The following is a 12486-nucleotide window of genomic DNA, read 5'->3' as shown; positions in this document are numbered from 1 at the left end:
CAAGAAAAGCTAAGGTCACACAATCCACAAAGAAGATCATGGCAACAATGTTTTGGAATTGTCACGGGATCCTCCTCATCGACTTCAAAGAGAGGAACACCACAGTGAATGCGACTTATTATGCTTCACTCCTGCACCGACTGCGAGACGCCATCAAGGAAAAGAGGCGCGGAAGGTTGAGTCTAGGTGTCTGGTTGCTCCAGGACAATGCCCCTGTCCACACGGCTTCTGTTGCCAAGGCTGCACGGAAGGAGTGCGGCTTCGAAGAAATCCACCACCCACCCTAAGGTCACTTGGCACAGAGTGACTACTTCCTGTTCTCAAACTTGAAGAGGGATCTCAGAGGACGGAGATTTCAAAACGATAGTGAGGTGCAAGAGGCAGTCATTTTGCGAACAAAACTTCGGACTATTTTTTCAAGGGTATAAGAATGCTGGTTGAAAGGTGTCAAAAGTGCATCGAAGTTAAGGGTGGCTATGTCGAAAAGTGATACACTTGTTTCGTCTCTATGACTATTAAAAGTTGGTCGGGCCGGAAACTTATGGAACCACCCTCACATAACCTATTCTATTATCTTATCTTTGATTACCTACATCATTTTTCGGGTGTCACGTCTGCCTTGCCATTGTCTTGTCTTCAGCATAGAGCTCTCATATAACCATGTATCGCGAGCCATGCCTTGTGATTCGGCACGCCATCATGGGAACCGATTGCTGCCTTAGTCACTGGGCCTTACCTGTGAATTAAGTATACGCTGATGATCTTAAAGTAATGAAAGTTATATCTTCTCACTCTGACTGTGTGCTGCTATAAGAGGACATACCTAATGTATGTCATATCCTAGTTCTCTGACAACCTTAGTCTTAAAATTAATAGCGCAAAAACTATGGTTGCTTCGTTCACTCATAAAAATAATGTTACTATCCCTCCCGTTGTTGAGATATGTCGCGTGAACACTATCAGTGATATTGGTGTTACTTTTGACATCAAACTGCATGTCCGCGAACATGTCATGGCGGTTAGGTCATCGGCACCAGAGCCGTCCCGAGCCGAGCTACCGCCTGGGGCAGGGTGAACGTGAAGCCCCCCCCCCCCCCCCACGGGGACATCAGAGGCTCTGTAAACAAACAAAAGAATGGAATGAAATGAATGAAAAGAAAAGAGGGGCGGCTGCCCCTCTCGCCACCGTTGGAACGGCTCTGTTCAGCACTACGGGTTCTGGGTCTTTTAACAAATGGAAAGTGTTGGAATCAGCAGGTATCTTTGTTACACTTTATAAATCTTGTTTTCTTCCTAGACTTGAGTACGCGTCGGTTGTGTGGAACGCTCTCTGCGTTACTAATGTCAATGGCCTTGAAACTATTCAGAAAGGAGCTCTTCACACCATTCATTAGTTCTTTCTACGGCACATTCAGTAGTTATTTCCACTTCACATTAAGTTGCACGATTATAATGGCTCGTTAAAGCATTTCATCTTGCTCTCACTGAATGCGTGACGTAATATTGCTGGTGCTTTATTCGCTTATAAATGTGCAGAATCATAAGTTGACTCGTCTTTCCTACTAAGCAGCACGAGTTTTAGTCATCCCCGAGCTTCGTTTCGCAACCCGCCATCAATTTATGTCTGTCCATAGGATCCTATTATACGTTGTCAAATGTTGCAAAGATTTCCAAGTCGTGTGACTTTTTTTTTTCTCCGTCTTATGCGTCCTTCAAAAAGGACGTAACCATGTGTTTGTCGTGTAACAACAATTATGTTTTGTCTTATCTCTTGTCTGTTTTTGTTTTTATATTCTAACATACGTAGTGTCGTGTTTTTGTTTTCTCTTCATAGGATATGGTTCGCTGTTTGTTGCATTTTGAAGTCTGTATTGACAATGTGTCTGATGATGTCTGCGCCCAAGGCACCTGAGGCCGTTCTTGAGCGCTAATAAAACATCATCATTATTATTATTTACGTAGAGCATACATAGGAATAGGAGGCAAGCAAGCCGGTGTGTACGATCAGACGGTAAAATCTCCTTGACTTTGAGAAGCAGGTTACAACACAGGGACGGAGGACGAACAGGAAAGACCACACGATGGAAAGTAACTGTTCTGAACCAGCAAATCAGATGTGCTGGTTCTGAGTCTGTCCTGTGTCTGTCTGAGTCTGTCCTCCGTCCCTGTTTTGTAACGGGCTTCTCAAAGTCAAGGAGATGTTACCGTCTACACTCTACAACAACGACAACTTTATTTCGCGTAGATGAATGGGGAGTTTCATTCGTCTGATTATTATTGTTGTTAAACGTTCCTTCGTTGTTTCTCGTTAACCGACCGATTCCTTACTTTCACTTGGGGTGAGGATAGACATCCCCGTATTCTTTATGTCTCACGCCTTATAGACGTCACTGACTGTTTTGAATTCGCTTACTTCGGTAGCCAAACAGTTTTCACCTTTGTCATCCAAATCCAGAGCTGTACGCCTTGCTCACAAAAATGTAATTGGTTACCGTTACTGTTATACTCTTGTGGCAACACTAATTTTTTACCGTTACTGATTACCGCACTTTATAAAAATGTAATAAAGCAACCCATTACTTTGACCGAAACTTTCAATAATAATAAGTCATAGGGCTAGCAAAAAAAAATTCGCCAAGTTACACATACCCCGAAATGTTTTCTGAGATTAGAGTTCGTCGCCTTTCTCAGGATATGAACTTTTATTTACCTAGACATAACACGCATTTAAACGACAAATTGTTCTCGTCTTTTCCCTCCATCACCATTGGTGCCACCGAAAGCTAAGGCAATGGCGATAGATCAGGAAAACTTGTCGACAAGACCGTGTCGAAGAGCAAGGACGATCACAACAACGAACCCAGTATAACCACTGTGCCTTATAGTCAACTTTTTACTCTGGTATTCTGGACATTTCAAACGTTACAGCATTGACGTTTTACGCCACCCGCGGAAAAGCTACTTACAAACGTCCCATTGACGACTCACTTGCGCACAATGAACAGAAATTTTTCACTTCCAAAGCTTGGTTCATGAACAAGAAAAACAGCGTCCAGTTTGGGTTCTGGGATGACGTAAGCGTAAACGAACACATGGGCGCTGCGTGGGTTCCCGACTGAGTTGACTGAAAACTGTTTTCACGATTGTTGGAAGGCAAGCAAATACTGCGGCCCCGGTGGTTAACAAAGTAAAAATGCTGGCCATTACAACACACTGCATTCCTGAACTATTGTGTGCGTGGCGATTGTAAAGATCATCAATAATCACCAGTTCCTTGCCGTTTGGTCTCTGTTTAAGTTAGGTAATATGTTTACTCTGTTCATTGGCCATTCCATATTTTCGTATTTCTCATGGTAAAGTCGGTCTCCATTTGAAAGATCATCCACGATTCTGATGAAAGAAAAGATTCAGAAGAGGCAGAGAAGGTAGCGGTTGCTGTTCAATAAATATTATTTTATTTGCTTTCGACAGCCACTTCCAATTCATTATAACAGTTTTCCATTGACAAAACGGCTGCGTGTCGATGGTCTGACACAGTACATTCATCTTGAGAATTGTCCTAAAATTGAAACCTGCAGGACAAGAAGTGCATGCGTGAGATTATGATTTTCACATTCAACTGCTGGAACAATCCCCCAGAGAGAGCGAAACCTACATCTTAGTAGACGACCTTGGCGTGGTGGCCGTAGCCGAGACCATAGGCGTGGCCGACACCGTAGCCAAGACCAGCTCCGTAGGCGTGGCCGACACCGTAGCCAAGACCGGCTCCGTAGGCAAGACCGGCACCGTAGCCAAGACCGGCGTAGCCGAGACCGGCACCGTAGGCGACGGCTGGGGCGGCGGCAACAGCGGCGACTGGAGCAGCGACAGCGGCGACTGGAGCAGCGACAGCGTGGGCAACTGGAGCGGCAACGGCGGTTGCAACTGGGGCAGCGTAGGCAGCGCCGTAGCCAAGACCGTAGCCGAGGCCGAGACCGTAACGGGCACCACCGAAGCCAACACCGTAAGCGGCAACTGGGGCAGCAGCAACACCGACAGCGCGGGCGGTCACACCGTGGTTGACAGCGGATCCGTAGGCAGCGGTGCGATAGTTGGCGACACCAACGACGGCTGGGGCGGCAACGGCGGCAACTGGGGCAGCGGCGTAGCCGAGACCGGCATAGCCAACACCGGCGTAACCAGCGGAGGCGGCGGCGAAGAGGCCGAAGAGGGCAACGACCTGGGTTTTAAGGACAAAGAGAAAATTAGCACCATGCGCCCTGGACTGACCACGTGGTGTCCAATACTGTTCGTAATATCTGCCGTTATAAATGCTCAAAAACTCCCATAGACTTCCACTATTCCACTTGCACAGTTATCGTGTCACAAATGCTAACATCAATTGAAGTAGACCCCAGGGTTTGTCACAAGATGTAGCCGACAAAGTGCCGCTACAGTTCTCTAACACAGCATCGTATGTGGTTGCTGATAATGAGAAACCCAACAGGATACTCACGAAGGTGTTCATGGTTGAAGGGTCTTGATGTCTGCTGTGCAAACTACAGTGATCTGCTGAGAATACCCGTGTCCCTTTTATACCGGCGTTTGGTCCGAACGCGTCACATGGGTGGTGACGGGTCAGCCAATGCAATCGTCAGTGCCTTTCCGCCGAGGAGGTCCGAAGGCCTCGAAGGCCGGGGCGTTTCCCCGTCCGCCTATTTATTACTACGATCCCAGTGTAACCACTCTGTGCATCTCCTGCAAATGCGTTGACCCTCGAGACCTCAACAACGAAAGGGAACGGTAGTTGTCCATTCGTAACTGGAATAAAGCGCGGCGGATCCCCCGTAGTGAGCAGGGGCAGATCATAACCCTCACTTGGGGTGGAGAGGGGGTAAACCTAGTGTTTGAGTCTATATTTCGCTTTTTTTTTTCTGACAGTAAAAATGTTTTTTTTTTTAATGCAGTATAGTACCATTGCAATAAGAATATAGAACAAAATCTGGGCGGTTTTCATGCCCCCATCCATCTTCATCCACTCTTCCTTTCCCAATGTGCAATAGGGCAGTGTACCGCCTAGGCGGCGGTGAATCTCCCAACACATTATCATCCAATGTATCTGTGTGTGTGGGGGGGGGGGGGGGGTTCATGTGAGCTTGAACCAAATTTCTGTGTGTATCATATATGATACATTATGCAATACCTGGTCAACCCGTGGTATTATGCAGCCGAGGATAAAATGGGGGGGGGTATATTTATTATATAAAAAAATAAGAGGGAAAGTTTAGCCACCGCTACGGCGGCTTGCTGTTCCTAGGAAAGAAAGGAGAAAGAAAAAAGAAAGACAAACAAAAAGGCAAACATACGAACAGGAATAAAATGGCTATACCCACAATGACTGGGGGACTTTGCAAACACGTTATTTATTTTATACATCTGAGTATTCGGAAACGTTACAATTTACGATGAAAATCATTCCAAGTGAAAAATCTGAAAGCAATTTCTCTCTCTGGTGAATCAAAGGTGCTGGGTTGTGGCCCAGGCACGTCTGAAACAAAACTATGCTGTAAAATCTGGATGTCACATTTCTGGATCTCCCGCAAACTGCTGATGGTAAAAGAAAATAATACAAAAACAGCAATGCTCACAGCACCACGTCGCGCCCTCATGTTTGCTTATACTCAGTGTCGTCGTCCGAGGGAACGCCCGTTAGGAAAGAAAAAAGACGTGAAAAAAGAATGACGGGTGATCTCAGAAAATACCAGTGCGGCATCACTGCTAATCCGCATGAAAAATACTGCACAAAATTTAGGAAAAAGAACACTGAAAGACTTTGGGGAATTCTATCAAAGAACCGCTACCGTAAATGCATAATGTATCATCTGCGACACGTAACGAAAAGCGACAGATAATAATAGAAGAAACAGTGCGAAATTAAAACAGACGTTCGATATAACCCAAAAGTTGAACAACACAGAACAGTATATAACCTTTAGACATCCAAATACAGCAAAACAATTGAGTCTCTGTATGCAATAAGGGGATAAGTCGAAATACCGCAAACCGAGAAAACGTCAAGTGGATATTTGGTAAAGTAATTGCAGCTGGGTTTCCTAAAATAACGCAAACGCAAAATGTGTAACATGTATGCATGTGTCTATACTCTACATGCATATCCTGTAAGCATCGTTTTCGGGTGTGTTACTTAACAGAAATTGAACAAGATCCAAGAGGCATGACACCCTTTTTCAATGTAACACGGCACGCTCAGGGTTTTTGATGCAGAAAAAAAACAGTTTTCACGAGTCTGACTTTGATGGTGATGCCAGGTAGGGCAAAGTCACCTTTGTGCAGTGGAGCATCCAGGATAGTGCTTTTTGTGCTGCTAAAGGAGCGCAATCTTGAAAGTAATGTCCTGGATGGTCAACATAATATGACTTATTAGATTAGTACACACATTTTTTTTTTTTTTTTTGATTACTACAGTCAATTGCACTGCGGTCACGTGAGGCAGGAAGAACATGTTTCTGGAGTGGAAGTCGAAGTTCCTGTCCGCATCGTTGTAAAGTTTAAGCTACACCATTTGTTTGCACGTGCAGAAAAGGAGCATGATCTGACTGTCCGTCCCACTGACACACATACATAGCCCGTTTCTTACCCTCCCGTAGCGGGCCAACAAATTGCAATACGGTCCTAAATTTTCTTAGGCAGGTGCATATTGGTATGTAGATGTCATTGCATCAAAAATGCTAAAAACGGGATAAGACGACTTATCCCCTTATTGCGTACAGAGGTGTTTTTCCAAGTCCAATATCAATTCTTACATCTCACGTGCTACTTCTTCGTCTTCTTCAAATTCCTGGCTTCACAAATGGCCCGACAGATGGCTATATAATGGCTGTATCATTGCACAGTGGCGTTTGACGTTTATTAGGAATATGCCAGAGTTGGCTAAATTAGACCCTGCCACTTACGTATGAAGATAAAGTGGTGGAAACGGTATCATATATATGTGACGTCATAAAATGGAGGGTTTTAATGCTTTGAGTGGAGGCGATCGCCCAATCGCACCCCGGATCAGACACTGTTTCATGGAGTCACTTGGAATTGGCACTTGGTGATTGACAACTTCTAGATACAGTGAAACCTCCTCTAAATACGAACTCGATCAAAACCGTATGGAAAGAACAGTGAGAACACGGCTAATAAATGGACTTGACTCGTGAGCAAATATCGGTATGCCGATCACGATCCGTTCATTTTTCGAGAAACAAAAGCGGTCAGGGTCGTCGGATGCACGTTGGGACAACGGTCGTTGTACAAGGCGTTGATGTGAAGAACCGGCAACACGGAAGGAAGTCTTTTCGATGAGAATCGATTAGCAAAAAGATCACGTATCCCATGCATATTCCTTTTTGTGTTGTTTTGTTTGTGTGTTGACGATATTTTATTTTTAACGCGATAGCTCTTTAAAGAGATGTGTCTGTAGAGAAATCCTTATGAGTAGGTGTGTCAGTGGTTTTGTAGTGCCACGTGATACCAGATGAATGTGCCATTTCACCAAGTCTGCGGTGCGTTGAAATTCTGTAACAACAGTAGTATATCAATAAAAGATAGAGAAAAAAAAACGATTTCATAATCCATTAAGAGGGTTCAAGAAAAACTTTGCAGCATTTCCAAAAAGGCTTCGCCGAAAACTTGCCGCCAACGATGACCCTTAATAAAGCCGCCGCATTTAAGCGCCTTTGACAGATCGATATGGACCCAATTTTTCAGTGAACTGTGCCTCAGGTTCAACTTTTTACTCTAGTGCCGTCTATGCTTGCATTTCAGATGTTATGTAAGTGACGCTTTACGCGACCCACGGAAAAAGCTTCTTCCTCACTGATGGTTCATTTGCGCGCGATGAACTGAAAATTTGTTGGCGCTGATAGCACTGGCCATTACAACACGTGCCCTCCTGCACTGTTTTGCATGGCGATTGTAAAGATGATAAATAATCACCCGATACCGATTTCTTTAGTTCCTTTAGTTGAGTTCCTTAGCTGTGTTTGTCTCCTAAATATTTCACCAAACTCAGGGATATGCCGTCTCCATACGTACACCACCTGGCTTGCCTTTTGTTCCTTTCATCGACCAATTTCTTGCTGTTTGGTCAGGCTCCAGACTCTCTGTTCAAGCTAATGTCTTCACTCTATTCATCGGCTATGTATTTAAGGTTGCTCATTATCCCATTTCTCATGGTAAAGTCGATCACTGTCCGAAAGATCATCCACTATTGTGATCAAAGAAAAGATTCAGAAGTGGCACACAAGGTAGTGGTTGCTGTTCAATAAATATTATTTTATTTGCTTTCGACAGCCAGTTCCAATTCATTATAACAGTTTTCCATTGACAAAACGGCTGCGTGTCGATGGTCTGACACAATACATTCATCATGGGAATCGTCCTAAAATAGAAACCTGCAAGACAAGAAGTGCATGAGTGAAATTTTCGCATTCAACTGCTGGAACAATCCCCCAAAGAGAGCGAAACCTACATCTTAGTAGACGACCTTGGCGTGGTGGCCGTAGCCGAGACCGTAGGCGTGGCCGACACCGTAGCCAAGACCAGCTCCGTAGGCGTGGCCGACACCGTAGCCGAGACCGGCTCCGTAGGCAAGACCGGCACCGTAGCCAAGACCGGCACCGTAGCCAAGACCGGCGTAGCCGAGACCGGCACCGTAGGCGACGGCTGGGGCGGCGGCAACAGCAGCGACTGGAGCAGCAACAGCGGCGACTGGAGCGGCGACAGCGTGAGCAACTGGAGCGGCAACGGCGGTTGCAACTGGGGCAGCGTAGGCAGCGCCGTAGCCAAGACCGTAGCCGAGGCCGAGACCGTAACGGGCACCACCGAAGCCAAGACCGTAAGCGGCAACTGGGGCAGCAGCAACACCGACAGCGCGGGCGGTCACACCGTGGTTGACAGCGGATCCGTAGGCAGCGGTGCGGTAGTTGGCGACACCAACGACGGCTGGGGCGGCAACGGCGGCAACTGGGGCAGCGGCGTAGCCGAGACCGGCGTAGCCAACACCGGCGTAACCAGCGGAGGCGGCGGCGAAGAGGCCGAAGAGGGCAACGACCTGGATTTTAAAGACAAAGAGAAAATTAGCACCATGCGCCCTGGACTGACCACGTGGCGTCCAATACTGTTTGCACTATCTGCCAATTGCTTCCGCGGTTGTAAGTCCTCAAAAACTCCACTTAATAGACTTGCACTATTCTATTTCTACAGTTATTGTGTCACAAATGTGGACATCAAATTAAGTAGATCCCAGGGCCTGTCACAAGTTGTAGCCGACTAAGTGATCCTACAGTGACGTCCTCTAACACATCATATGTGATTGCCCCATAATGAGATATCCAACAAGATACTCACGAAGGTGTTCATGGTTGAAGGGTCTTGTTGTCTGCTGTGCAAACTACAGTGATCTGCTGAAAAAAACCGTGTCCCTTTTATACAGGCGTTTGGTCCGAGAGCGTCACATGGGTGGTGACGCGTCGGCCAATGCAATCGTCGATGCCTTCCGCCGAGGAGGTCCGAAGACCTCGAAGGCTGGGGCGTTTCCCGGTCCACTTATTTCCTAAAGACCGCCGCGGTCTTCCAAGGTGAAGGTAATAGGATCGCGCTACTTTTGTGATTTCTTTGGACTGTTGTGTGCAACACCCATAGATGCATTAACAGCCGCTTAATATCCCCGTCCCTTCTGGTCGTCAGCCAAAGCTAACGGCGTTTCACCGGTGACACGCCATCCACCACTTAATTGCAGTCGGAAGGAATTTAAAGTAAACGAGCCTATGGTGCCACAAGGGTTACAACACCATAGCCTATGCTCTCAGCAAAAAAGAAGAGTAAATGAAGGATAACCATATTTTTTGCTCTATTTCAGTTCTTTTCTGTTCGTCTTTACTCTGTTGACCCCGCAGACTCTCTTCTATCAAGATTCCCGTTACACATCAAAAGTTGCAAGCGATCCATTAGGAGAGCGCAAAGAGAGATCCAAAGATGATGCGCGAGGTCGTCTCCTTCAACAGTGCACTGAGGACTTCGACGCCGTCACCCTAAATGACAGCGCCCTACATTTTTTCGCGGCCCATCGTACTCCAGTTGCTTAGATGTTACAATCTGCTCAGCTGCGCTTGCCCCACTGCTGCACTGGATGACCGACATGGAACCAGTGGGAAGTGATCACCTCCCTAGTTCTCGTTTCTCACACCACACACCCGGGTGCAGGGGCGCTCTAGGACAGAGTCAGTCATAGACTGGCGTGTGTTTAAAACAACTGCAGAACACACAGTTTGGCGTGCCACAAACTTACACGATTTCAACCATGTTCTGAAGTCCAGTCTGTCTGCGGCAAGTAAACAGGTATCTGTACCGCGGTAACGCACTCTAACGTCGACATCGAGTTTGAACGCTTGAGAACAATACAACGTCGTGCTGAACGACGCTTAGATCTGGAAACCAGCAGGACTACGGGAAGGTGTGCGAGCTACGAAATATTATGCGAGAACATCGTGAGCGCTTGGGTCGCCGAAGTTGCAGGTCCTTCTGTGCCTCCCTGTCACATTACACACACACACACCGGAAGAATATGGCAGGTTTGCGAGCAGGTGTCGCCTTTCAGGGCCCTCGCGCTTCATCAGGAGGCGCCGGGAACTGGAGTAGGCGACGACTTCTGTCGCCTCCTTACTCGCTCATCATCTTTGTCCTTGTCAGATGCCCACAAGACGTCAGCAGTTGAAGCCCTGAAAGAGATTGATTTCTACTGCAGGGCTCGGGGCCCAACTCTGGATATCGACTTCTACTACAAGGAAATTGAGTCAGCAATTCGCCTCTCCAAGCGACGATCTTCACCGGACCTGGACGGGACCTCGTATCGCGCGCATTAGCCTCCTTGGGACCTGAGTCGCTGGAAAAACTCACAGGCCTCACAAATGAATCTTGGAGAGACCGAGTAGTGCCTGAAGACAGCACGGGTTATAGACCAATCTTAAAACCGGGAAAATCACCAAGAGAGTTGGCGTCGCTCAGGCCCATCAGTCTCACGAGCTGTCTGTCCAAAATTGTGGAAAAGCTAATCCTGAACCGCATTGATTCATTTCTGGAGTCTCGAAACCTATTACCTCCGGCTCTGGCGGGCTTATGCATGGTTGTGCATGCGGGGAATGCATCACCTCCTCCCCCATGTAACGTCAGTTTCTGGCTACCATGTTGCAGAACAAGAGTCGCTGCCTTGGTATTGGTTGACACGACAATGGTTCACTGGCTGCGCTGGTTGCCCTGCCATGCTGAGTGCATCGGTTCTACACTGTTAGCTAGCTGGTATTTCACAGAAATAGCGGAGGACATGAGTGCATTCCAACTCGTACCTCAGGACTTCTCGAGCATGGACGTAGTAGCGAGCCGTCCTCGTTGTCAGTTATGCGTGGTTATGCGTCACACTCGGGTGCGGTTCAAGCACGCCCTGAACAGAGCCCTATACACGGCCCTGGGCCTGAACGCTACAGGCAGCAACTGTCGACAGGTAAAGAACGAGCCAATGGCGCCTCCAGGAGCGCCTAACGACTACTTTACTTTTTTATTCAAGGGCTAGTTTATTGCTCCATGTTCTGCTCATGCTGGCCATAAACCTAGATGTGCATGTTGCGTTATATTTTGCAGTTATGAAAAACAATAAAAGAAATGATCCCCAAGAAGAATTGCTTCTTATTTCCGTGCACCACGTACTACAAGCGCTCAATGTTTACATTTTCTAAACGTTATCCCGCCATTAACGCGTCTTAAATCAGCCAGTGCGCTTATATTCCAGGTTTGCGTGAGATTCCTATTCCCTATTACGAGAATAGAGCCAATGCAGACCTCAAACGCAACGCAACATGACGTATACCACCGATACGAGTCATCACGCAGAGAATATGAAACCTAAACAAAATGCGTCCGAGAATGCGCAAAGAAGCAGTTACGTCAGTATGGGAACAAACGTTATGGACTTCTGCAGAATTCTAGTCCATTATGTCTGCAGACTGGTTACCTTTAGACGCATGCATCTCCAAGTTACCTTGAATTTGCGCCACACAATCATGTAGGTGGTACATTACAGTGCATTACCTGCTAAGAGACCCTCCGCCGAACAACGAGGCTTGGATTCAGAAGGGGGCGTTTTTAATTTATAACTCGTAGACTCGTACGTTCTATATTGAAAATGCTGCCGAGACCAAACGGGTTCTCTTAAGGTACGAAATAACAGGTTGTTTGATGTTTAATGGCGCAACAACGTCTAAGGTCGTAATGCGCCAAAGCCCTGATAATATCTCAGTAACATAGTGAGTTGAAATAGCAGGTTGTAGTTGGGGTGTTATGAAGTACCTCATGTACTTAATTCTGTAAAGATGCAATTTATGCGGGTGTGTTCCAATATTCTGCAAGTACAGTTATTTGCCGGCAGCTTACGGGAGAGGTAACAAA

At 46.7% G+C, this 12486-nt stretch overlaps 2 protein-coding genes across 2 annotated transcripts; both read right to left on the bottom strand.

Annotated features, from left to right (window-relative positions):
* Nucleotides 1-3432: 3432 nt before the first annotated feature.
* Nucleotides 3433-4548, bottom strand: LOC135392138 (cuticle protein 65-like). Its single transcript, XM_064622829.1, has 3 exons — nt 4496-4548; nt 3656-4219; nt 3433-3572 (listed from the first exon to the last, which is right to left on the bottom strand). The coding sequence occupies exons 1-2, from the start codon at nt 4505-4507 to the stop codon at nt 3659-3661; spliced, it is 573 nt and encodes a 190-aa protein (XP_064478899.1). The 5' UTR covers nt 4508-4548; the 3' UTR covers nt 3433-3572; nt 3656-3658.
* A 3747-nt stretch (nt 4549-8295) lies between these two features.
* On the bottom strand, nt 8296-9457 carry LOC135392137 (cuticle protein 63-like). The gene is made up of 3 exons (XM_064622828.1): nt 9397-9457; nt 8519-9100; nt 8296-8441 (listed from the first exon to the last, which is right to left on the bottom strand). The coding sequence occupies exons 1-2, from the start codon at nt 9406-9408 to the stop codon at nt 8522-8524; spliced, it is 591 nt and encodes a 196-aa protein (XP_064478898.1). The 5' UTR covers nt 9409-9457; the 3' UTR covers nt 8296-8441; nt 8519-8521.
* Between the last annotated feature and the right edge of the window lie 3029 nt (nt 9458-12486).

The sequence above is a fragment of the Ornithodoros turicata genome, chromosome 4, assembly GCF_037126465.1.
Source record: "Ornithodoros turicata isolate Travis chromosome 4, ASM3712646v1, whole genome shotgun sequence".
NCBI classification, from domain to species: Eukaryota; Metazoa; Arthropoda; class Arachnida; order Ixodida; family Argasidae; genus Ornithodoros; species Ornithodoros turicata.
Note: the sequence above shows the minus strand (reverse complement) of the source record. Positions and strands in the feature narration are given on the sequence as shown.